The sequence below is a fragment of the Colobus angolensis genome, unplaced genomic scaffold, assembly GCF_000951035.1.
Source record: "Colobus angolensis palliatus isolate OR3802 unplaced genomic scaffold, Cang.pa_1.0 Scaffold546, whole genome shotgun sequence".
In the NCBI taxonomy this organism is placed as follows: Eukaryota; Metazoa; Chordata; class Mammalia; order Primates; family Cercopithecidae; genus Colobus; species Colobus angolensis.
Window position 1 is genome coordinate 847,541 of NW_012118999.1, and position 22,803 is coordinate 870,343.

General features: G+C 39.1%; 1 protein-coding gene across 2 annotated transcripts in view; it reads right to left on the reverse strand.

Moving 5' to 3' along the window:
- NLN (neurolysin (metallopeptidase M3 family)) overlaps window positions 1–22,803 on the reverse strand; it is a 105,819-nt gene that overhangs the window by 48,935 nt on the left and 34,081 nt on the right. The window contains exons 2-5 of one of the 2 annotated variants that reach the window (XM_011961300.1): window positions 20,940–21,199; window positions 16,467–16,615; window positions 3,317–3,424; window positions 559–661 (exon numbers count right to left, since the gene is read on the reverse strand). In XM_011961300.1, the coding sequence (XP_011816690.1) occupies window positions 559–661; window positions 3,317–3,424; window positions 16,467–16,615; window positions 20,940–21,199 (620 nt within the window). The remainder of the gene's footprint in view (window positions 1–558; window positions 662–3,316; window positions 3,425–16,466; window positions 16,616–20,939; window positions 21,200–22,803) is intronic. The other variant, XM_011961301.1, reaches the window with a different exon arrangement.

Here is a 22,803-nt window from a genome sequence, read left to right on the forward strand (position 1 = left end):
AAAAAAAAAAGGCCGGGCGCGGTGGCTCAAGCCTGTAATCCCAGCACTTTGGGAGGCCGAGACGGGCGGATCACGACGTCAGGAGATCGAGACCATCCTGGCTAACATGGTGAAACCCCGTCTCTACTAAAAAATGCAAAAAACTAGCCGGGCGAGGTGGCGGGCGCCTGTAGTCCCAGCTACTCGGGAGGCTGAGGCAGGAGAATGGCGTAAACCCGAGAGGCGGAGCTTGCAGTCAGCTGAGATTCGGCCACTGCACTCCAGCCCGGCGACAGAGCAAGACTCCGTCTCAAAAAAAAAAAAAAAAAAAAAGATTATTAAGTCCCCTCTGGACTGTCTCTAGAAATTGTATATACTCTCATTAGCCTAAAATCTAATTTTGGTTAGTTTGATTGTCTCTTCTGTAGAAGGGGTAGTGGGCTTAGGTACTGGATCATGTTTAAAATAATTATTTGAACGATGATTTATAAATTTTGTATCTGGAAAGTAAAACAAACTGTGAGGTAACACTATTTGCCTAAATTATATGATTTAATCTAGAAAAATAATAAAACTTACAAAGTTCAGCCTTGGAAAATACAAGGAAGGTATCATCCTCATTGAGGTTTTTGTTAAAATCAATACATAGCTCACTCACTCTTTTCTTCATTGATTTGATTTCCTGAAAGGAAGATAAAAATACAGGACATTAGCAATAAAAAGAAACTCATTTTGTGCAGGGCACGGTGGCCCATGCCTGTAATCCCAGCAATTTGGGAGGCCAAGACGGGTGGATCATTTGAGGTCAGGAGTTCGAGACCAGCCTGGCCAACATGGTGAAAGCCCATCTCTACTAAAAATACAAAAATTAGCTGGGTGTGGTGCTGTGTGACTATAATCCCAGCTACTTCGGAGTCTGAGGCAGGAGAATTGTTTGAAAAAAACGACTCATTTTTATCGCCATCAATCGAGTTTCACTTTTATATGAATATTGACTTCTGTGCCCAAACTCCAGGAAGTACTTCTGTAGATATGTGCTTGATAAAATAGGTTTCTGCAGTCCACTATGTCATGTCCACGTGTATCTGTGTATAGCACTTACAGAAAGGCAAGCCTGGTGATGTCTTGGAAATTAGTTGTGAATTTGAAGAATAAATTTAGGAGGTACAGTAAACGGCAATATATTGCACATAGTAAATACACAATAAATAGTTTATGAGTGAATGAATAAATCTAGCAGCACATTACCAATTAGCAAATTTCTAATCGTTTCCAATTCAAAATTTTAATTCAGTAATCAACATCTGGTTATGAAGTAAACCAAGAGATAAGAGCTGAGTAATTCATTCTATTGTTGCTTCGGGGAAAAGGTGATGTTTTAGTTTTATAGAGCTTTTGTAAACAAAGATGATTTATGGACCCTAAGATTCACATAAAAAGTACTAGGTGGGAGATCAAACGAAGCAATAAGAAGGAAACCACCAGAAAAAAAACCCAAAAAAACCATGATACAATTTTATTAATCTGTCCCATTCTTCTAACAATGTTACATAATGAAATTTACTGCTTCTCAAAGTGTAGCCCTGGCTAGGAGCATCACCATCACCAGGGAAGTTGTTAGAAACGCAAATTCTTGGGACCCCAACACTAAACCTACTAAAGTGCCAACTCTTAAAAGTTGAGTCCTATAATCAGAGTTTTAATAAGCCCTCCGTGTAATTCTGATGCAGACTAAATTTGATACTACTGACCTAACACATTGTTCAGTGGTGTTTTCCGATACTCTCAACCCCCTTTCTATCTCTGCCTCACTTTGCAGCGCCCATGTAGTTCAGATAGGACCTGATCCTATCTGCAACTCTAGGGGTGTGACTTCTGCACGAGTTGGGCGTCATTCTAACCCCGTTGCCCTCGAGACTGTTCAGATAACCCAGGCCTGGCATTCCATTGACTAAAAGGGAATTCAGGATTAACTACAGGATCCACTCTGGGCTATTAAGACATGAGGAGAGGTTTACTGGTGGCTTCTCTATGTCCTTCTGGATGGTGGAGTTTTTAGATTTATAGCCATTTTAGTAATGAAAGGAAGCCAGTCTTTAGATAAAACTAACACTGAGGAAGACAGAGTAGAGAAATAGAAAAATCAGATGGCCAATGACTCCACTGTGCATCAGGATCAAACCAACCCATGCAGCTCACCCCTTGACCTTCCAGTTATGCAAGCAAATAAATCTTGTTTAAATAGGGTTTTGTTAGCTGCAACCAAACATATCTTAACTAATACAGTGTTCATGCTCCAAACAGAATTAAGAATTGACCAGGAAAGCAAAGGGTCAGGTAAGTGAGATCAATCACATTTCTCCTCTAACTAGGTGAAGGAAGAGGATACAAGGTGATCAAAGGGCTTTAGGTGGGAGAAAGGTACCCATATCTCAGTGGTGCCTGTGGTCATAGCTAACATGCTGACAACACTTGATTTGGATTTCTTCCAAACTTATTCCCAGTCCTGCGGGCTAGAAGAATGACCTGGAAATAAATCATGGACTGTATTTCCTTTCCAAGAAGAAATTTCTGGAGCCGACTTTATTTTTGAACCTAGAAGACTTGACTGGCATCAGACAAAAGAAAAACTTTGAGAGGCATCTTTCAGCAGCTAATCTCTTTTCTCTTAAGGGGCATGTATTAAACATAGGATACTCCATTCCAAAGTTTAAAAACTCTCCATTGGTACGGATTTTAAAATCAGTGCCCCATCTCTGTATGACCAAGGGAGTGAAAAGACAAACCAACTACTAAGACCTAAAAGCAGCTCTTAAAGAATGTAAAACAGGATAGGGAAAATAAGCTCAACACACATGAAACAAATAAAACTTGTACAAGGTTAAAGAACAATTTTAAGTTATCAGTTGTTTGTCCGTCACCAAACAGACTCCTGAGGTTAACTCCTGAGGTTAACAGGAGTTGTAGAATGTAAAACCACTAAATACATTGTAGATGAATTTGTATTATGGGTTATTTTATTATAAAGCCATCTGTTTCCGTATTTTCTGTTTTCTGTTGCACAAGTTGAATATCCCTTATCCGAAATGCTTGGGGCTTGAAACATTTCAGATTTTGGAGTTTTCTGGAGTTTGGAATATTCCCATTATTACCAGTAGAGCACACCTACCCGTAAAACCTGAAATGCTCCAATGAGCATTTCCTCTGAGCATCATGTTGGCACCCAAAAGTTTCAGCCTGAGGAGCATTTTGGATTTCTGGATTAGGGACGTTCAACCAGTATTTTGTTTTATTTATTCATTTCTTTTTCTGGTAAGAAAAGGAAACATAAACTCACATTCTGTACTTGTTCAGGAAGATGGAGTCCATTTCTTTTCCCCATTTTAATGGACTTTTCCAAGTATCGTCTGGCCTCAGGTTTTATCTTCCCCAGATCACAGGTTTCCTGAAATTAAAGAGCATGAAAACCATTGCTGTTGAAACAGTGCAGAGGTAAATTATAAACTATGAGGCCACAGCAAATTTATTCATCATCTCTGTTGGGTTATGAAGCACATAGGTGATTAGGAGGCAGGCCCTATTGAAGACTTAATTTCTTTTATGCTTTAGTGAGGTCCTGCTCATTTAAAACAGAAACATTAAATAAATAAAAAGCTAAATAGAATTTCCTTGCCTTGAATCAAAATCAGGAGTGCCTGTACCACTTGAAAGTGTGATAACAGAAGCATTTGTATAATCTAATTCTGAGCATTCTTTATGACTGAGTAGTCTTTTTCACAAAACATATTTCTTATCACAAATCATCTGGATTTAATTTTCTATCATTTGCTAACCTGGTTCCAACTTGAAAGGCAGGAATAGAAATAATGGGTAAATTCTACATAAACGCAGAGTGGGACCCTTTTGCCAATAAACCAAACAGGGAGAGCTGGATAAAGCCCCAGCAAAAGCCTTCCAACACTTCAAAAATGCCTTACTGTCATTTTCCAAGAGAGACCAAGGGACTACAGCAAGCTGCACAGAAACAAATATCTGGGGAAAATGAGTCAGCACTGCACAAAGAGGAGGAAAGCTGGACAGTAAATTTGAATCTATATGCAGTAGCACAAACAATACTCACTCAAAAGAACAGAAGGCCATGGAGAGGAGTGGAAAATTCCCCCAGCCACAGCAAGGTAATAAAGACACCAGATGTTTCTCTAAAGCAGGTGGCAGGAAACACATGGCACATCTGGATGGCTGGGTAGTTAGTGGTTCCTAAGAAGAAATGGACTCTGGACAGATTTGGCAGGTGTAATGGATTCAGTTTGGTTGAAAGCCAACGAGGGACTTCTGTTTCTAAAGCCTTATAGGCCTTCTATTGGTTACACATTCTCTCCATGACAGACCCAGGCTGTTCAACCCTGAGCATCCCTAATTTCCCAACTAATTAAATTTGTAAAAAGATTATGTTTAGCTTAGAGACTGCGTTTCAGATTGTTGGTGCTAGATTCTGCGCTACAATAATTTTGCAATTGTATATCTTTCGTTGCAGCAGGTAACAGAGTTGTATTTTAACTTAATACTACTTAATACAGCCAACTGTATCTCACTTTGCCTACTAAAAAATTATTTTAGTTTACTTTTTTGGGGACAGTCTTGCTCTGTCACCCAGGCTGGAGTGCAGTGGTGTGGTATTAGCTCACTGCAACCTCCGCCTCCCAGGTTCAAGCAATTCTCATGCCTTGGCCTCCCAAGTAGCTAGGATTACAGGCATGTGCCACCACGTCCAGCTAATTTTTGCATTTGTAGTACAGAAGGGGTTTTGCCATGTTGGCCAGGATGGTCTCAAACTCCTGGCCTCAAGTGATCCACCTGCCTTGGCTTCCCACAGTGCTGGGATTACAGGTTTGAGTGACCCATGCCTGGCCAACAATTAATTTTATGTCACAGTACTAAAGCATTTGTTGTGCATACATTTACTCTGAGGATATCCTCAGTGGAGGCAGAAAATAGGCTCCTTTTTCCACAGAAACCACCCTTTGTGTCCCTGGAGAATTTGTGCATGCTGGCATGACTAGAGTTGGAACCCTCCCTAGCTAGTATTAGTGCACAAAGGGATGCTAGCAGCAGGTGCCTGCAAAGGGAAGAAACCCACAATGGTCAGGAGCTAACTGGGCTATGGGCTGGTTCCCTCAGGGTGGCCAGCAGCTCCAATCACAGTGTTTGTACGGATGTGATTAACTTGGGTTGATCTAGGCTGGCTTTATTAGTACCAGGAAGTCTGTCCTATAGTGTGAGGCACAGCAACAGGAATCTCTAGACAGTGTAATACTGCAAGCTGTAGAGCTGGGGAGAATCCAGGCTGTAGTTATGTGCAGGGGAATTGGGAGGAATCCTTGGTGAGAAGGGCCTGGCAAGAGTTGGGTAAGTTGTTAAGGACCCAGGCGAGCAGGCTAAGGTCCAGAGCAGAAGGCCATCCCAGCAAGGAAAGAAGCCAGTGAGAAGCTAAGGATATAGGGGCACAGTCGTGTGTGTACTTGGGTTCCTGGACCACATTTGGCCATGAGCTCAGGACACAGACTCATGACAAAGCCTCAACAGTTGAAGAATGCAGAATTCCTACCCTATGGCTATGCTTGATGAGGATGGGCTCTCATACTAGGTAGGGTGCAACCTGCCATATCAGCATGTAGCAGGGCTGCTATTTTAGAAAGCCTAAAATATATTCAGGATATAAACTCAAAACTCATAGTCTATGTTAAAGTTAAAACTACTTATTCCCACAGGTGCAAACAGGTAGAAGGATAGTCTGAGAAAAATCAGCCCTGAATTAGGTCTAATTAAAATATGACTAATTAGGCTGGGAGTGGTGGCTCATGCCTGTAATCTCACCACTTTGGGAGGCCGAATCGGGCGGATTACTTGAGGTGAGGGGTTTGAGACCAGCATGGCCAACACAGCAAAACCCCATCTCTACTAAAAATACAAAAATCAGCCAGGTGTGGTGGCGTGTGCATGTAATTCCAGCTACTTGGGAGGCTGAGGCAGGAGAATCACTTGAACTCAGGAGGTGGAGGATGTAGTGAGCTGAGATTTGTGCCACTGCACTCCAGCCTGGGTGACAGAGAGAGGTTGCCTAATTTAAAAAAAAAAAAATAATATATATATATAAGATTTATATATGTATGACTGATTAACTGTAATGAAATCTTTAACTTACCACAAAAACAACACAACAGAAATCTGACTAATTATAACCAGACACTCCTTGCAAGGCAGACACAGGTCTTGGGAAATCCCCAGAGTTCTCTGGTAGGAGTAAGGCACTTCTAAAATGTGCTTCTTAAGCACATTCCTCTCCCAGAGTTGATCATAGTAATATTCTCTTACAATCCCCAGGCAAGGTCAGAATTACTGCCCAAGGATTTTCTAAGAGGGAATCAGCCAACACTTCTAGATTGTCTTGCTGTAATTGCACCTTCCTTCCTAACAAAAATTTCTCCCCTTGAATCTCAGCCAGGTCATAGACCTCTTTAGGTGAAGTTTTTCTGCTTAAAGAGTAGAGGGCTAAAGTTTCAGAAGTGATTTTTAAATTTATATGATCTGACAGTATGGAACCTTATTTCAGTCTCCGTGGTGACAAGATTTAATTTTCCCCTAACTTCCTCCTGTAACAAAGAGTTTTAATATGAATGTGTATTCTCTCTCTCTCTCTGCATCTCTCCCACAAGTATGATTATATACTCATATTACAGACAAGAAAACTGAGATTAAATGATTTTCCCAAGATCATATATCTATCTAATGGTTAAAAATAGCAAAACAAACAAAAAAAAACACTACAAATTCTAGTTTAATGTTTTTCCCAATGTACAATACTACTTACTATATTACCATCTTTAATCATTCTTTAAAATTTTATCACAAAATATTGAGTTTATTATTATTTTTGAGATAGGGTCTCACTCTGTCACCTAGGCTGGAGTACAGTGGTGTGATCATGGCTCACTGCAGCCTTGAACTCCTAGGCTCAAAAGATCCTCACACCTCAGCCTCCCAAGTAGCTGGGATTAGAGGCACATGCCACCACATCTGGCTAATTTTGGTATATTTTGTAGAGAAGGGGTTTAATCACGTTGCCTAGGCTGTTCTAAAACTCCTGAGCTCAAGTGATCCACCTGCCTCGTCTTCCCAACCTGCTGGAATTACAGACATGAGCCACTGTGCCTGGCCAATTACTGAGTTTCTTAATTTCCCCCAAACCCTCCCCACCTTCTGTCTCATGACTGTCTTTTTCTTCACAAGAACTTCATATTTTCTGTTTCTAAGATACATAAATAAAAAATTATTTCAGTGGGATTTTCTGTACTGTACAACGGAGAAATTACAATGCCATTAAAAGAACTATGAAGATTAAGATAATATATTTCTCTGAATATCATTTAAAAAATGAATTCAGGGCTGGGCAAGGAGGCTCATGCCTATAATCCCAACACTATGGGAAGCTGAAGTGGGTGGATCAATTGAGCTCAGTTCACCAGCCTGGGAAACATGGCGAAACCCTGTCTCTACAACAACCAAAAAACACAAAAATTAGCTGGGCATGGTGCTGCGTGCTTGTAGTCTTAGCTTCTTGGGGGGCTGAGGTGGGAGGACTGCTTGGGCCAGGAGGCAGAGGCTGCAGTGAGCCAAGATTGAGCCACTGCCTCCAGCCTGGGCAAAAGAGTGAGAACCTGTCTCAAAAAAAAACACATAGAATTCAGGACTGGGCATGGTGGCTTATGCCTGTAATCCTAGCAGTTTGGGAGGCCAAGGCGGGAGGATCACTTTGAGCCCAGGTGGTTCAGGTTGCAGTGAGCCATGACTGCGCCACTGCACTCTGGCCTAGGTGACAGAGTGAGAACCCACCTCATTAAAAAAAAAAGAAAAGAATTAGGAACTCTGAATTTGCTAAGAAATTATAACAGGATAAGAAAGCCGGGTGTGGTGGCATGTGCCTGTAGTCCCAGCTACTTGGGAGGCTGAGGTGGGAGAATCACTTGAGCCTGGGAGGCGGAGGTTGAAGTCAGCTGAGATCGTGTTACTACGGTTCAGCCTGGGTGACACAGCAAGACTCTGTTTGTAAAAAAAAAACCACACAAAACAAAAAACCCAGAAACAAAAAACAAAAACCCAAACCAAAAGAATTAAACTAAAATAGAGAAATAACTAATTGTATTATATTTGTAATTTAGTTCTTCTGCTCCCCCTTACCCCCAGCCCCAGTCCATGACATTTACTGTAAGGTTGCTATCTTACTACACTGTGAAGAGGATATTCTTAGGTAGTTGTCTATACTCCTGGGCTAGGGGGATATAGCCAACACTCCTTGCTGACTACTAATTCAATATGCCATCGCAAGATTCACTGCTTCTGTGAGCCACAGTGTGAGGTTGCTTAAGTGAGGCATCACACTACATGAAGATACACTTTCACTGGGACTAGTTCAGTTCAACATACATTTACTGAGCTCCTATTTATTCCTGGCACTAAGGAAACAAAAAGGAATATTCTTAAAGAGCCTGAAGTCACATGAAGGAAAAGAAAGACATATTAATAGATAATATCAATATCACACAGCACGTTAAAAAATAGGTAAGTACTTGGAAAAAAGGGGGGCACAAAAGAAGGGTGCCTGGCCAATGGGGAAACTAAGCCAAGGTAGTTGATGCTCTTTATATCTGGATCCCTACGCTTTTAAGACCCAACAAAATTACAAGTTTAGTAGTATTGATTATGATCAATGACTAGACTTACATATTTCAAAAATCAGGAAGACATGGAAAATAAAGGGAATTAAATTGTAAACGAATTTGGGATATCATTCTTTTTCTTGGTTTTTGGTCAGTGTTTTACGATACTGGTTCTTTTTTTTTAACTTAATTTTAAAATTTTTGTTTGTTTATTTATTTATTTAGAGACCGGGTTATGAGACTGGCTAATTTCTGTATTTTTGGTAGAGATGGGGTTTCGCCATCTTGCCCAGGCTGGTTTGGAACTCCTGGGCTCAGGCCATCTGCTCACCTTGGCCTCCCAAAGTGCTGGGATTTCAGACATGAGCCACCCGGCTGGTTCTGCTTCTTGTATTTTAATTTGGAGCTGGGTCTCCATGGCTGGTCAAGTAGGAGAGATTACATAATGTTTAAAATCATATACTCAATCTCATGACCTATTCATCTGCACTGTAACATTAAAGTTTTCCTATTTAAATCACTAATTGGCTCAGATGAATTGGCAAGACCAAAGCCTGCCACTCTAAAAAAAAAAAAAAGAAAAAAAAATTACAATAGATCACTGTACTCCTCAAATTTAGCTTGCATAATGAAAGAATTCCTCTTGTGCATTTATTCCTTAGCAGGCCACTGTAATAGAATATGCCTGATTGTTTTGACATGAAGACACTGTACATTTTTCTCACCAAAATGGCTGGAAAGAGCAGGTATGAAATCCTCTTTGATGTTTGTTGGCTTTTTAAAAGCCAACGATTGAGAAGCCCCTGTAAGAACTGGGAAATACTAATACCTGCAGTCATAATTGCTGGCTTGTGACCCTTGGCCTTTCTTTTAGCTTAAAAGGATGAGGAAGTCCTTGTTTTCACTGCTTTTTCTTTTTCTTTTTTTTTCTTGGTGGAATTAAGGATACATTTAATATATGTTAAATATTTATGTGAAACCTGACATCTGCAAATGAATATAACTATATATATGTAGTAAGGACAAATTAAATCCCCCCTCAACTTATAAAATAGGACATTAATAATACCATTGCATTTACTTATGCAACAGGTAAGCTGTGCAAAAAATAACTACTCTTTTGAATTTTGTGATAAACAATTTTTTCCAGTTTTACCACTTATATATTGTACAGTTTTGCTTCTTTTTGAGCTTTATAAAGTATCATATTGCATGCAGTATTCCACAATTTCTTTCCTTTACTTTTACTAACATTCAACTATAGTGTTCCATGTTGTTATACTTATTTATTTTAATGCTATAAAATATTCCATTGCATAAATGCACCACAATTTATAGATCCATTTTCTTGCTGATGGGAATCTGGGTTGTTTAATATTATCTTGTAAAAATGCAAGGGTATCTCTAGGTAAATACTGAGGTGGGAGTGGGAGGATGTGCTAGGTTGTGGAGAATGTAAACTCCAACTTTCTAATACTAAGTTTTTCTACAACTTGGTGATGAATCAGTTACACTCTTAGAAGCAGTGCACATTCTTGTTGATCCATATCCACAAAGATAACTTGGCATTGTTGGTTTTCTTAATCTTTGCCAATCTTGTGAGTGAAGAATGGTAACTTATTATGGTCTTCATTTGCATTTCTCTGATTACTAATAAAGTTGAACATCTTTTCATACATTTAATTGCTATGTGTGTTTCTGTTGAAATATTTCTTCATATCATTTGCCCATTTTTCTACTGGGATGTTTCTTTGTTATTGATTGTAGTAGTTCTTCATCCTGAATGCATCACTAGTTTAATGTTTTGTAAATTTATTTTCTCAGTATTTGAACTCTTTTTACCTTTCCTTATGGATAGAAGTTATTTTAACATAGTCAAGTTTATTGGCCTTATATTTCGTAGTTAGCACTTTTTGCATCTTAATAAATATATCCCTGCCCAGATATCATAAAGATATCTTCCTGAACAGGATCTACAAGCTTTAAGCTCCAGCCTTTTATGACTTTAATCCATTAGGAATTGCTTTTCAGTTGGTTGTGAGGGAGATACTCAATTTTATTTTATTTTTCCAAATGGGTAACTTATGTCCCAGCAATTACTGAAGGCCTATTTTCTGGATCTGCTACTAACTGCTTTCTCACTTTAGTTTTATGAACATTTACTGAACGATTGCTTTTTATCAGGCACGCTGCCAGAGGTGCAAAATAGAATCAAACATGATACCTCCCTCCCTTGAAGGGTTTAACAAACAGTCTACATGGTTTTTGGCAAGCACTTACCCACCAGTGATGTGGCTCTTGGAAAGTTATTGTTTCTGAGCTTCAGTTTCTCCACTTACATTATAAAAAAGCCTACCTCATTAGATTGGAATCAAGGTTATATGAGTCATATTGCTATACAAATGTAAGGCAGTCTTAGTAGTCATACACTGGGAGAGAGAAAAGAGGACCACAACACACTGGTTAGTCTTACCCTCTACTATAATTTCTTCCATCCATTTAGTCAACAAATTATTTGTTTTGAAGGTTTTAAAAACTTTTTTGTGGGTATACAGTAGGTGTATATACATTTATGGGGCACATGAAATGTTTTGAGACAGGCAATCAGTATGTTATAATCACATCACAGAGAATGGGGTAACCCTTCCCTCAAGCATTTATGTTTTGTGTTACAAACAATCCAGTTGTACCTTGTTATTTCCAAATGTACAATTAAGCCATTATTAACTATAGTCACCCTGTTGTGCTATCAAGTAGCAGGTCTTATTCATTTTTTTTTTTTTTCTTTCGGTTCTCATTAACCATCCCCACCTCCTCCCCTATTTTGAAGGTTTTGAAACATGACTGCTAATTAAATGATACTCCCCAGACTGAGATGTGGTGTCCCTTGAATCTGGGCAGAATGCAGTGACTTGTCAACCAATGTGGTATGGCAGAAGTGATGTCATGTGACTTCTATGACAGGTCATAAGTGCAAAGTAGCTTCTATGTGGCTTGCTGGAACACTCAAGTCGAAGCACTGAGTCTCATGAAAGAAGTCCTACCATCCTGATACCACTGCACTGTAAGGAAACCCAAATTAACTCACACAAATGGACCACATGGAGACGCTCTGTGCTATGGACTGAACTGTGTCCTTTCAAGTTCTTTTGTAGAAGCCCTATCCCCAGTGTGGCTGTATTTGTAAATAGGCTTTTGGCAGGTAATTAAGGTTAAATGAGGTCAGAAGGGCAGTTCTTAATCTGACAGGATTGTGGCCTTTTAGGAAGAGAAGAGTTCTCCCTGTCTCTCTCTCCCCTCGACCTTCCTGTCCCCCACCTCCCAACCTGTACCATGTGCACACACTGAGGAACGGCCAGCAGGGAAGGGAAGCAGCCATCTGCAAGCCAGGAAGAGGGCTATCACCAGAACCCAACCATGCTGGCACACTGATCTTGGACTTTCAGTCTCTACAACTGTGAAAAAGTTAATTTTTGTCCTTTAAGGGATTCAGTCTATGGTATTTTGTTATGGCAGCCCAATCTAACTAAGACACTGATATCACTTGTCTGTGGCCCAACCAAATCTCATCTTGAATTGTAATCTGAATTTTAATCCCCACGTATTGAGGGAGGGACATGGTAGGAGGTGATTGGATCATGTGATCAGTTTCCCCCATGCTGTTCTCATGATAGTGAGTGAGTTCTCACAAGACCTAGTTGTTTTATAAGTGTCTGATGCTTCCCCTGAGCTCACTCTCTCTCCTGCCACAGCTCCAATAGGGCACTGCCTAGTGGAGCTGTGAGAAGAGGGCTACTGCCCTTCAGACTCCAGAATGGTAGATCCATGACAGCTTGCACCCTGCACCTGGAAAAGCTGCAGGCACTCAACACCAGCCTGTGAAAGCAGCTGCAGGGGCTATAACCTGAGAACCACAGAGGCAGAGCCACCCAAGGCCATGGGAGCCCACCCCTTGGATCAGCGTGCCCTGTATGTGAGACATGGAGTCATAGGAGATTTTGGAGTTTTAAGATTTAATGACTGCCTGGCCAGATTTTGCACTTGCAAAGGGCCTGTGGCCCCTTTGTTTTGGCCAATTTCTCCCACTTGGAATGTGAACATTCACCCAATGCCTGTACCCGCACTGCATCTTAGAAGTAACGAACTTGTCTTTGATTTTACAGACTCATAGGCAGAAGGGACTTGCCTTGTCTCAGAGGAGACTTTGGACTTAGACTTTTGAGTTGTGGGGAAAAGAAAGATCAGACTGTTACTGTGTCTATACAGAAAGAAGTAGACATAAGAGACTCCATTTTGTTCTGTATTTGAGATGCTGTTAATCTGTGACCCTACCCCCAACCTTGTCCTTGCAAGAGACATGTGCTGTGGTGACTCAAGGTTTAAAGGATTTTGGGCTGTGCAGGGTGTGCTTTGTTAAACAAGTGCCTGAAGGCAGTATGCTGGTTAAAAGTCATTACCATTCTCTTAATCTCAAGTACCCAGGGACACGTATACTGCCAAAGGTCGCAGGGACCTCTGCCTAGGAAAGCTAGGTATTGTCCAAGGTTTCTCCCCATGTGATGGTCTGAAATATGGCCTCGTGGGAAGAGAAAGACCTGATTGTCCCCCAGCCTGACACCAGTGAAGGGTCTGTGCTGAGGAGGACTAGTAGAAGAGGAAAGAAGGCCTCTTGGCAGTTGCTGGCGGTTGAGATAGAGAAAAGCATCTGTCTCCTGCCCATCCCTGGGCAATGGAACATCTCGGTGTAAAACCCGATTTTATGTTCTGTCTACTGAGAAAGGAGAAAACCGCCTTAGGGCAAAAGGTGGGACTTGCTAGCGCAATGCTGCTCTTTATGCACTAAAAAGTTTTATGAAGATGTTTGCATATGCATATCAAGGCACAGCACTTTTCCTTAAACTTATTCATGTCACAGAGATCTTTATTCATATGTCTTACTGCTGACCTTCTCCCTACCATGATCCTATTATCCTGCTACTTCCCTTTTTTCTAAGATGGTAAAGATAATTATCAATAAATATTAATTATTTATTGATAAATAAAATTATCAATAAAACTAACTCAGAGACCAGTGCTGGCGTGGGTCCTCTGTATGCTGAGCTCCGGTCCCCTGGGCCCACTTTTTCTTTCTCTGTACTTTGTCTCTGTGTCTCATTTCTTTTCTCAAGTCTCTCATTCCACCTAACGAGAAACGCCCACAGGTGTGGAGGGGCAGGCCACCCCTTCATGAGTTAATGCTGGAATGAATTAAGACTATCGGGGACTGTTGGGGAGGCATGATTGGTTTTGAAATGTGAAAAGAACATGAGATTTGGGAGGGGACAGGGGTGTAATGATAGTTTGGCTGTGTCCCCACCCAAATCTCATCTCAAATTGTAATCCAAATTGTAATTCCCACATGTCAAGGGAGGGAGCTGGTGGGAAGTGAATGGATCATGGGGTGGTTTCCCCTACGCTGTTCTCGTGATGGTGAGTGAGTTCTTACGAGATCTGATTGCTTGATAAGTGTCTGGTGCTTCCCCTGCGCTCTCTCTCCTGATACCATGTAAGACACGCCTTGCTTCCCCTTCGCCTTCTGCCATGACTATAAGTTCCTAAGGCCTCCCAGCCACGTGGAACTGTGAGTCAATTAAGCCTCCTTCTTTATAAATTACCCAGTCTCAGGTACTCTTTATAGCCGTGTGAAAATGGACAAATACAGATACCCCTGAGACTACATGAATAACGACAGATGCCTGAATAGTTCCTACCTGCTTCAACCCTAGTCACCACTGCCTGAAACCACACTGCCTGAAACCAAACTAATTCATTTCTGAATTCTTGATCCACAGAAACTGTGAGAGAAAAGAAAATGATTGTTGCTATTTCAGGTCACTAAATTTTGAGGTAATATGTTATGCATGAATAGGTAACTGGAGCCCTTATTGCATGAAGAATTATGAAAAGTAATTTCACTTTGCTATGTATTAATTTTAAGTGGAAAATAGAGCTAAAATAACATTTTATATCCAATTGGGATAATATATTTGATTATTATATACATTATTGGTATCTTGGGAATATTATTCAGAGCATCCTAATTATAGTAGAGCAGGCCTGAAATTGCTGACATCACATAAATTTAAGATCCTATTTATCCAGCTTAATGAGGCCTTTATGTGTGGATTTTTTTTTTTTTCTTTCTGAGACATGGTCTCACTCTGTGACTCAGGTTGGAGTAGAGTGGCACAACCACTGCTCAGTGCAGTCTCAACCTCCTGGGCACAAGCAATCCTCCCACCTCAGCCTCCTGAGTAGCTGGGACTACAGGCACTCACCACCATGCCCAGCTAATTCTTCTATTTTTAATTAATTAATTAATTTGTATTTTTTTTAGATGAAGTTTTGCTCTTGTTGCCCAGGCTGGAGCCCAATGACACGGTCTCAGCTCACTGCAACCTCTGCCTCCTGGGTTCAAGTGATTCTACTGCCTCAGCCTCCCGAGTAGCTGGGAATACAGGTGCTTGCCACCACGCCCGGCTGATTTTTGTGTTTTTAGTAGAGACGAAGTTTCACCATGTTGGCCAGGCTGGTCTCAAATACATGAAATTTAAAAGTACTCTATGACAAAGAATCTAAAGTGACAAACCTTTCATATCTTGGTAACATTCATAAGAATCACAGAATGTGAAATAAAAAACATTAGTCCAAATGAGAACTTAGAAATCATGATGAAAATAGGATTAATCAAAGGAAACTAGAAATTCTAGGAAAAATTCCAAATTACATAAAAAAAAAATAGAACAAGAAAGAAAAGTAATTTGGGGATGAAATAAAATGGGGATACTAAAAAGGCCATGATTCAAATCACATAGAATAACTGTGGTCAAATGGAGCAAGAAGAACAATTTAGCTAATTAAGAATAATCATAAAGTTATTTTCATAAGTTACTTTCATCAGTTATTATGAATTATATGATTATCAATTACAGAATGAAAAATGTATGTTTGATATGAGAAAATAAACAGGATATACACCTTACATATCTAAATCTTGATTACACATTGTATAATGAGTTACAAATTAAAATGCCATTTAATTTAAAATATTTCAATTCTTGTCATGGTCTGCTAAAAAGGAAAAAAAAAATTGGGATTCTGCAGAAAGAAACATGCAAAATTAAACAAACAAAAAAAAATGCCTGGAATTTTAAAACTGTTTTTTTTCCAAACAAATTGCTGAAGTGTCATGAAAATAAAAATTGAAAGCAAGGCATGATGAAACTGCTAGGAGGCAAATCAACATTGGTGAAAAGATCAAAAACACTTGGGCAGACCCACCTAGAACATTTATCTATAATTTCCGCAAGTCTTCAAAAATGTAAGGATGACAGACAGGAATGACTGGCATACAGCATCAACAGTATGTCATCAATATTATGGTTCCCAAACCACAAGATATTTAAGATAAACAAGTTGATTCTATTTGCTTCTAATTGATTTGGTCTAAGATAACCCTTACATGCAACCATCAAGTTCATAATGTTGTTAAAAAGCCTTAACTTTACAGATGTTCACTCTTCTACATTTGGTCTTTAATTGAATGGAATTAGCAGCTCAACATAATCTCAATGATACAATTAACATTATGTAATACTATATAATGCCCATTATGGTATTATAATCATTGGAAACAAAATCTAAGAAAATCTAGTCAGTATGTTTTATTGATGATTGAAGGTTGTTTTTTGCTGTACTTTTCCCCTCTTTAAAGGGATTTATAATACCACTTACCTGCAAACGAACAATTCTCTCAAATATATCTCCTCTCATGCTCATCTCAATATCAAAACGAGAAAGTCTTTTGTCTGCTTCTGTACTTGCTGCTCGTACTTCTTTGTCAGAGGATACATGCTGGGGAAAGTCTAGCATGGTCCTTTCCACTGCGGATGGAGACCAAAATATTACCACACAACAGGACTTGTCAAATCAGTATTAAGCCAAATACCTCATACCCAGTGAATTCTCATGCCAATAAAAGTTTTATTTTATTTTATTTTATACTTTCTGTAAAAGTATATTTTTACATTTAATATATAATTTTAAATGTATTCTTTTAAATGTATACTTTAAAATATATAATTTTAAATGTATACTTTTAGGATTTAATATATAATTTTATGTCTGTCGGTTAAGGAAAGAATGGAATAGAAAATTTTGAAATTTAATACAGCACTTATTTAAGTGATAATGGTTAACTATATGGTTGCAATATGTTTACTTCTAAGGCGACCAAGAAAAAGCATCTAATGCAGGACTTGGCTGTTCCAGTTGGCATCATTATGAACGGTAAGGATGTGAGCTGAGCACTTATCGAAGTACACTGGGGTATAATTTTTTTTTTTTTTTTTGAGACAGGGTCTTGCTTTGTCGCCCAGGCTGGAGTGCAGTGGTGCAATCACAGCTCACTACAGCCTCACTTGCCAGGCTCAAGCACTACCCTCCCGCCTCAGCACCCTCCTTCCCCAACACCACTGAGTGTCTGGGACCACAGGCATGATCCAGCACACTCAGCTAATTTTTATATTTTTTGTAGAGATGGGGTTTTGCCATATTTCCCAGGCTGGTCTCCAACTCCTGGGCTAAAGTGATCCTCCCACCTTAGCCTCCTAAAGTATTAGGATTATAGGCCTGAACCACTGCATCTGGCCTGAGGGTGTAATTTATCAACTGGGAATGTAGGAAGAGAAAGACACAGTTCCCATACTGAGGCATCTTAGGATCTGGGATGGGGAAAGGGCACATAAAAAGATAAAGACTCCATAGAAAATCTAATCAAAGCAATGGACCCTACCCCAAATGCACACATACATAAAAACATTCAAAATTCCAGATAATTTCAAAGGATTCCCAGAAATCTAAGTGGACACATCGAGTAAGTAGCTAGACATTGGAGACATTCCTGTTAAATAATAATGATAATTTAGTTTGGTTTAATCTTCACATATTAAAGTTGGTTCTTGGGTTTTTCATCAATTTCTATTTTGACTTTAATTGGGTAAAAATCTCTGATGTCAGTGAAATAACCAATACTATACAACAAAAATAAGTATGGGTTTATAGTGATGGTTGTGCTATGCTGTGAAAATAAGTGAATTTTTATTTGATTAACTTCAGTATTGTGAAGGTATTATAAACAGTAAAATTTCCATATGATCTCTAGGAGACAGTAGAGCTATCCTTTATACAACAAGAAATTATACAGTTAAACAAACTGCCTCACTCATATCAGTCCTCTTAAAACATTGTTACAAATAAAGCTATTAGAAATACCTGCCACAAATATCAGAATAAATCCATAAGGCATATTTTTGAAATATCAAATTATGAAATTATACTTTTAGGATTTAATATATAATTTTATGTCTGTCAGTTAAGGAAAGAATGGAATAGAAAATTCTGAAATTTAATACTGCACTTATTTAAGTGATAATGGTTAACTATATGGTTGCAATATGTTTACTTTTAAAAATTAGCTATAAAACGGTGGCTCATGCCTATAATCCCAGCACTTTTGGAGGCTGAGGCAGGTGGATCACCTGGAGTCAGAAGTTTGAGACCAGCCTGGCCAACATGGTGAAACCCTGTCTCTACTAAAAGTACAAATTGAGCAGAGCGTGGTGGTGCATGCCTGTAATCCCAGCTACTCGGGAGGCTGAGGCAGGAGAATTGATTGAACCTGGAAGGCGGAAGTTGCAGTGAGCCAAGATTGTGCAACTGCACTCCAGCCTGGGCAACAGGAGTGAAACTCCGTCAAAAAAAAAAAATTAATAATAATAATAACAATAAAATAAAATAAATTAGCTATAAAATGTATTAAGAAGGAATAAAAATTGCTCAAAAACTTATATAAGCAACATCAAATGCAGGAGCCTACAATTAGAAACATATTCTTAAACAAATAAAGATGCTGAAAGCCATTTCCTTCCTTTGCCACAAAGACCTGGAACCAGATTTATGCTCTCACTGCCAAACTATAGACAATGCTGATGCCCAGTGCCTGACACTAGACAAACAAGGTTTCAACAGCTACTGTGAGAGGCATAAAGGACTCGGAGAATATGCCCGGATAAGAGAAAGTTAGTTTTTAAGAAATCTATTCCCAAACTCAAAATTTTCGATAATTAACCCACAAAAATAAATTTATAGAGGAGCAAGAACAAATATCATAAACTTGAAAGTATGCTGAAAAGATCTATTATTGAGAGAAAAACAATTTAAAGTAATTATTTTTAAAAGATTTTGTTTGAGCCAGTCATGGTGGCTCACATCTGTAAGCCCAGTGCTTTGGGAGCCAAGGCAGAAGGATCACCTGAGACAAGGAGTGGGCAACATACATGAGACCAGTCTGGACAACATAGTGAAACCCCATCTCCACACAAAATGTAAAAATTAGCTGGGCATGGTGGAACAGGTCTGCAGTGTCAGCTACCCAGGAAGCTGAGGCAGGAGGATCTCTTGAGCCCAAGAGTTCGAGGCTGCAGTGAGCTAGGATTGTGCCATAGCACTCCAGCCTGGGTGAGAGTGAGACTTTGTCTCAAATGCCTAAGTTATGGGTTGCTATACCATCTTGGCCACAAGTGACTGAAGAAGTGAGCACCTGAACCAAGGACAAACCACATCCATGATGGTACACACACATGAAGTCGCCAGCTGGAAAAGCTCTGCTGAATAGGGACTAACTCTATCCCTTTGACTTTGACTAATGAAGACAACCAGATCCTTTTATTCAGGAGTTTAAATTCAAGACGTTTAATAAGATTGAGAAGCCGTTAATGAAAGTGAAGCAGTTGCTGGTACGAGCAGAAACTGAAACAAATGCTGAGATAAGAGAAAGTAGTCAACAAATGCTGAGATAAGAGAAAACAGCCAGGTCCTTTTTACAGTGAAACATAGAGAATGAAGGGATAGTGGGGCAAGGAGATGACCAGGTCACTAGGGCTATGCTGGATTCTGACAATCTTTCAAATTACAAAATGCACATGAATGTTTACGATATCCAGTTCTGCAGCTATCTTATATTCTCTTATGAAACCTGGATATACTGCCAAGATTGTCTGTCATAATCATTCTACAAAATATGTCCAACCCTTAGAGGTAACCAAAGGGAATCTTCATTCCTTATTACTTGAAGGGTCTAATATGTTATAAAAATAATGTATGTCAGGGCAGAAAATAGAGAAATACATAAAGAGGAAAGTAAAAATTAGCTATAAACCCATCACCTGATACATTAAACATTCTGATGATTAATCTTATGTGTTAACTTGGAGGGTGTTTTTGATGAGATTAACATTAGAGTGATGAGCCTAAGTAAAGTAGACTGCCCTCTATAATGTGGTGGCCAATATCCAATCAGTTTAGGGCCTAAAAGACTCCCTGAACAAGTGAGAATCCTCCTGCAGTCTCCAGACTTCAGCACTACTGGCTCTTCTGGGCCTCAAGGCTATTGGCTTTTGGACTAGAGCTGGAACATCAGCTCTCTTGGGTCTCAAGCCTACTAGCCCACACGGAGATTCTGGACTTTCCAGACGCCTTAATCATGTAAGCCAATTCCCTATAATCAATCTCTCAATCGATCTCTCTCTTCCCATACATACATATATTTACATATATATACTTACACAGACACATACACACACACACCCCCTATAGGTTCAATTTCTCTGGAGAATCCTAACAAAACCATTGATAAAATTTGTTTATTTTCTTCCAGTTCTTCTGTGTCCTTTTCCCCGTGTCATTAAACACTGCCTGTAAACCATGATTTTAATGGTTATACAGCATTACAGAGGATGGATGTTTCATAATTTATTTATCTAATCTATTGGTTGACACTTGGGAATTGTTTCTAAGCCTATGATATGACAAGAATACCTACTTATACATAAATTGATACATGAATTTTCCATATATATGATTATTTTCTTAGAATAAATGTCTAGGTGTGGAATTAATGGGAAAGGGTATGAATATCTTAAAAGTTCTGACACGTTATCAAAATGCTCTCCAGAAAGCAGTGTAATCAGTGTACATTTTATAGCACCTTTGCCAACATAAACAATTTAAAAATCTTACGTAATTAAATTTTAAGCAATTATGTAAAAATCAATGCTTGTAAAACTGGAAAACTGAAAGAGAGAAAGCATGAAATGATTTAAGATGTCCACAAAGTGGAACACTGATATGCTTCTGCATCTGACCTACCTATATACTTTACTTCTATATCTGCCAGTGCCTGCAGACAGTTCTCATAAGTTACTTCCTCAATACCGAGCATTCCAACAGCATCGTACACCTGTTTGGTCTGCACAATGAGCTCCTCAGTTCTTGTTTTAATTTGCTCTGGTGAAAGATCCCATCTTAAAACATTTCTGCCAGCCACAGTACAGGAAGACATTGCCTGAAGAGGAGACATCACTTCTCTTCCTAATGTCATTCTGAGTAAATTCCTGGAACCACCAACTCTAAAAAGAATCAGAAAAAGAATAAGAATTAGGGATTTCTTGCAAATCAAAACCACAATGAGATACCATCTCACACCGGTTAGAATGGCAATCACTAAAAAGTCAGGAAACAACAGGTGTTGGAGAGGATGTGGAGAAATAGGAACACTTTTACACTGTTGGTGGGATTGTAAACTAGTTCAACCATTATGGAAAACAGTATGGCAGTTCCTCAAGGATCTAGAACTAGAAGTACCATATGACCCAGCCATCCCACTACTGGGTATATACCCAAAGGATTATAAATCATGCTGCTATAAAGACACATGCACACGTATGTTTATTGTGGCACTATTCACAATAGCAAAGACTTGGAATCAACCCAAATGTCCATCAGTGACAGACTGGATTAAGAAAATGTGGCACATATACACCATGGAATACTATGCAGCCATAAAAAAGGATGAGTTTGTGTCCTTTGTAGGGACATGGATGCAGCTGGAAACCATCATTCTTAGCAAACTATCACAAGAACAGAAAACCAAACACCACATGTTCTCTCTCATAGGTGGGAACTGAACAATGAGATCACTTGGACTCGGGAAGGGGAACATCACACACCGGGGCCTATCATGGGGAGCAGGGAGAGGGGAGGGATTGCACTGGGAGTTATACCTGATATAAATGATGAATTGATGGGTGCTGACGAGTTGATGGGTGCAGCACACCAACATGGCACAAGTATACATATGTAACAAACCTGCACGTTATGCACATGTACCCTAGAACTTAAAAGTATAATTTAAAAAAAAAAAATTAGGGATTTCTGTTGGTCCAAAATCAACATATGAATGTGCATTATAAAATTAAATTTTAAAATAAAAATAACTTTTTTTTTAAAAAAAGCAAATACTTTCAGGTGAACACATATGCACAAAACTAAGTAACCTTGTATTTTCTATTTTTCTTGCATAATTACATAGTTTTAATGAAATTTGTATAATTCAAACACTGAATTGTTTGTGTAATTAAATCATATAGAAAAACAAAGTCAGGTGTTGAAGATATAATAATTTTCCTTCATAAATTAAATCAGTAATCTTCCCTCTCTCTTTTTTTTAAGACAGGGCCTCATTCTGTTGCCCACGATGGAGTGCAGTGACGTAATCATAGCTCACTGCAGCCTTGACTTCGTGGGCTCAAGTGTTCCTCCAACACAAACCTCCCAAGTAGCTGAAACTACAGGGACATACCACCATACCCAGCTAATTTTAAAAAATTATTTGTAGAGATGAGGTCTCCCCACATTGGCCAGGCTGGTTTTGAATTCCTGAGCTCAAGCAATTCTCCTGCCCTGGCCTCACGAAGTACTGGGATTACAGGTGTGGGCCACTGCACCTGGCCAGTATCTTTTTTATTTTAATATTTTTCCAGTAACTTCCACCTACTATGTACATAGACTCAAAAAAACCTTGCAAGTTTAGCAAGGAAACTTAAAAACTTCTCTTCCTATACTGAACATCAATTTTTTTAACCAAAATTTCATGTAAATTAAGAATGACAATTTGAATTTAAGACTTGGAAAATAAACTCTGGGATAGCTATGGCATTATCCTAAAAGAAAA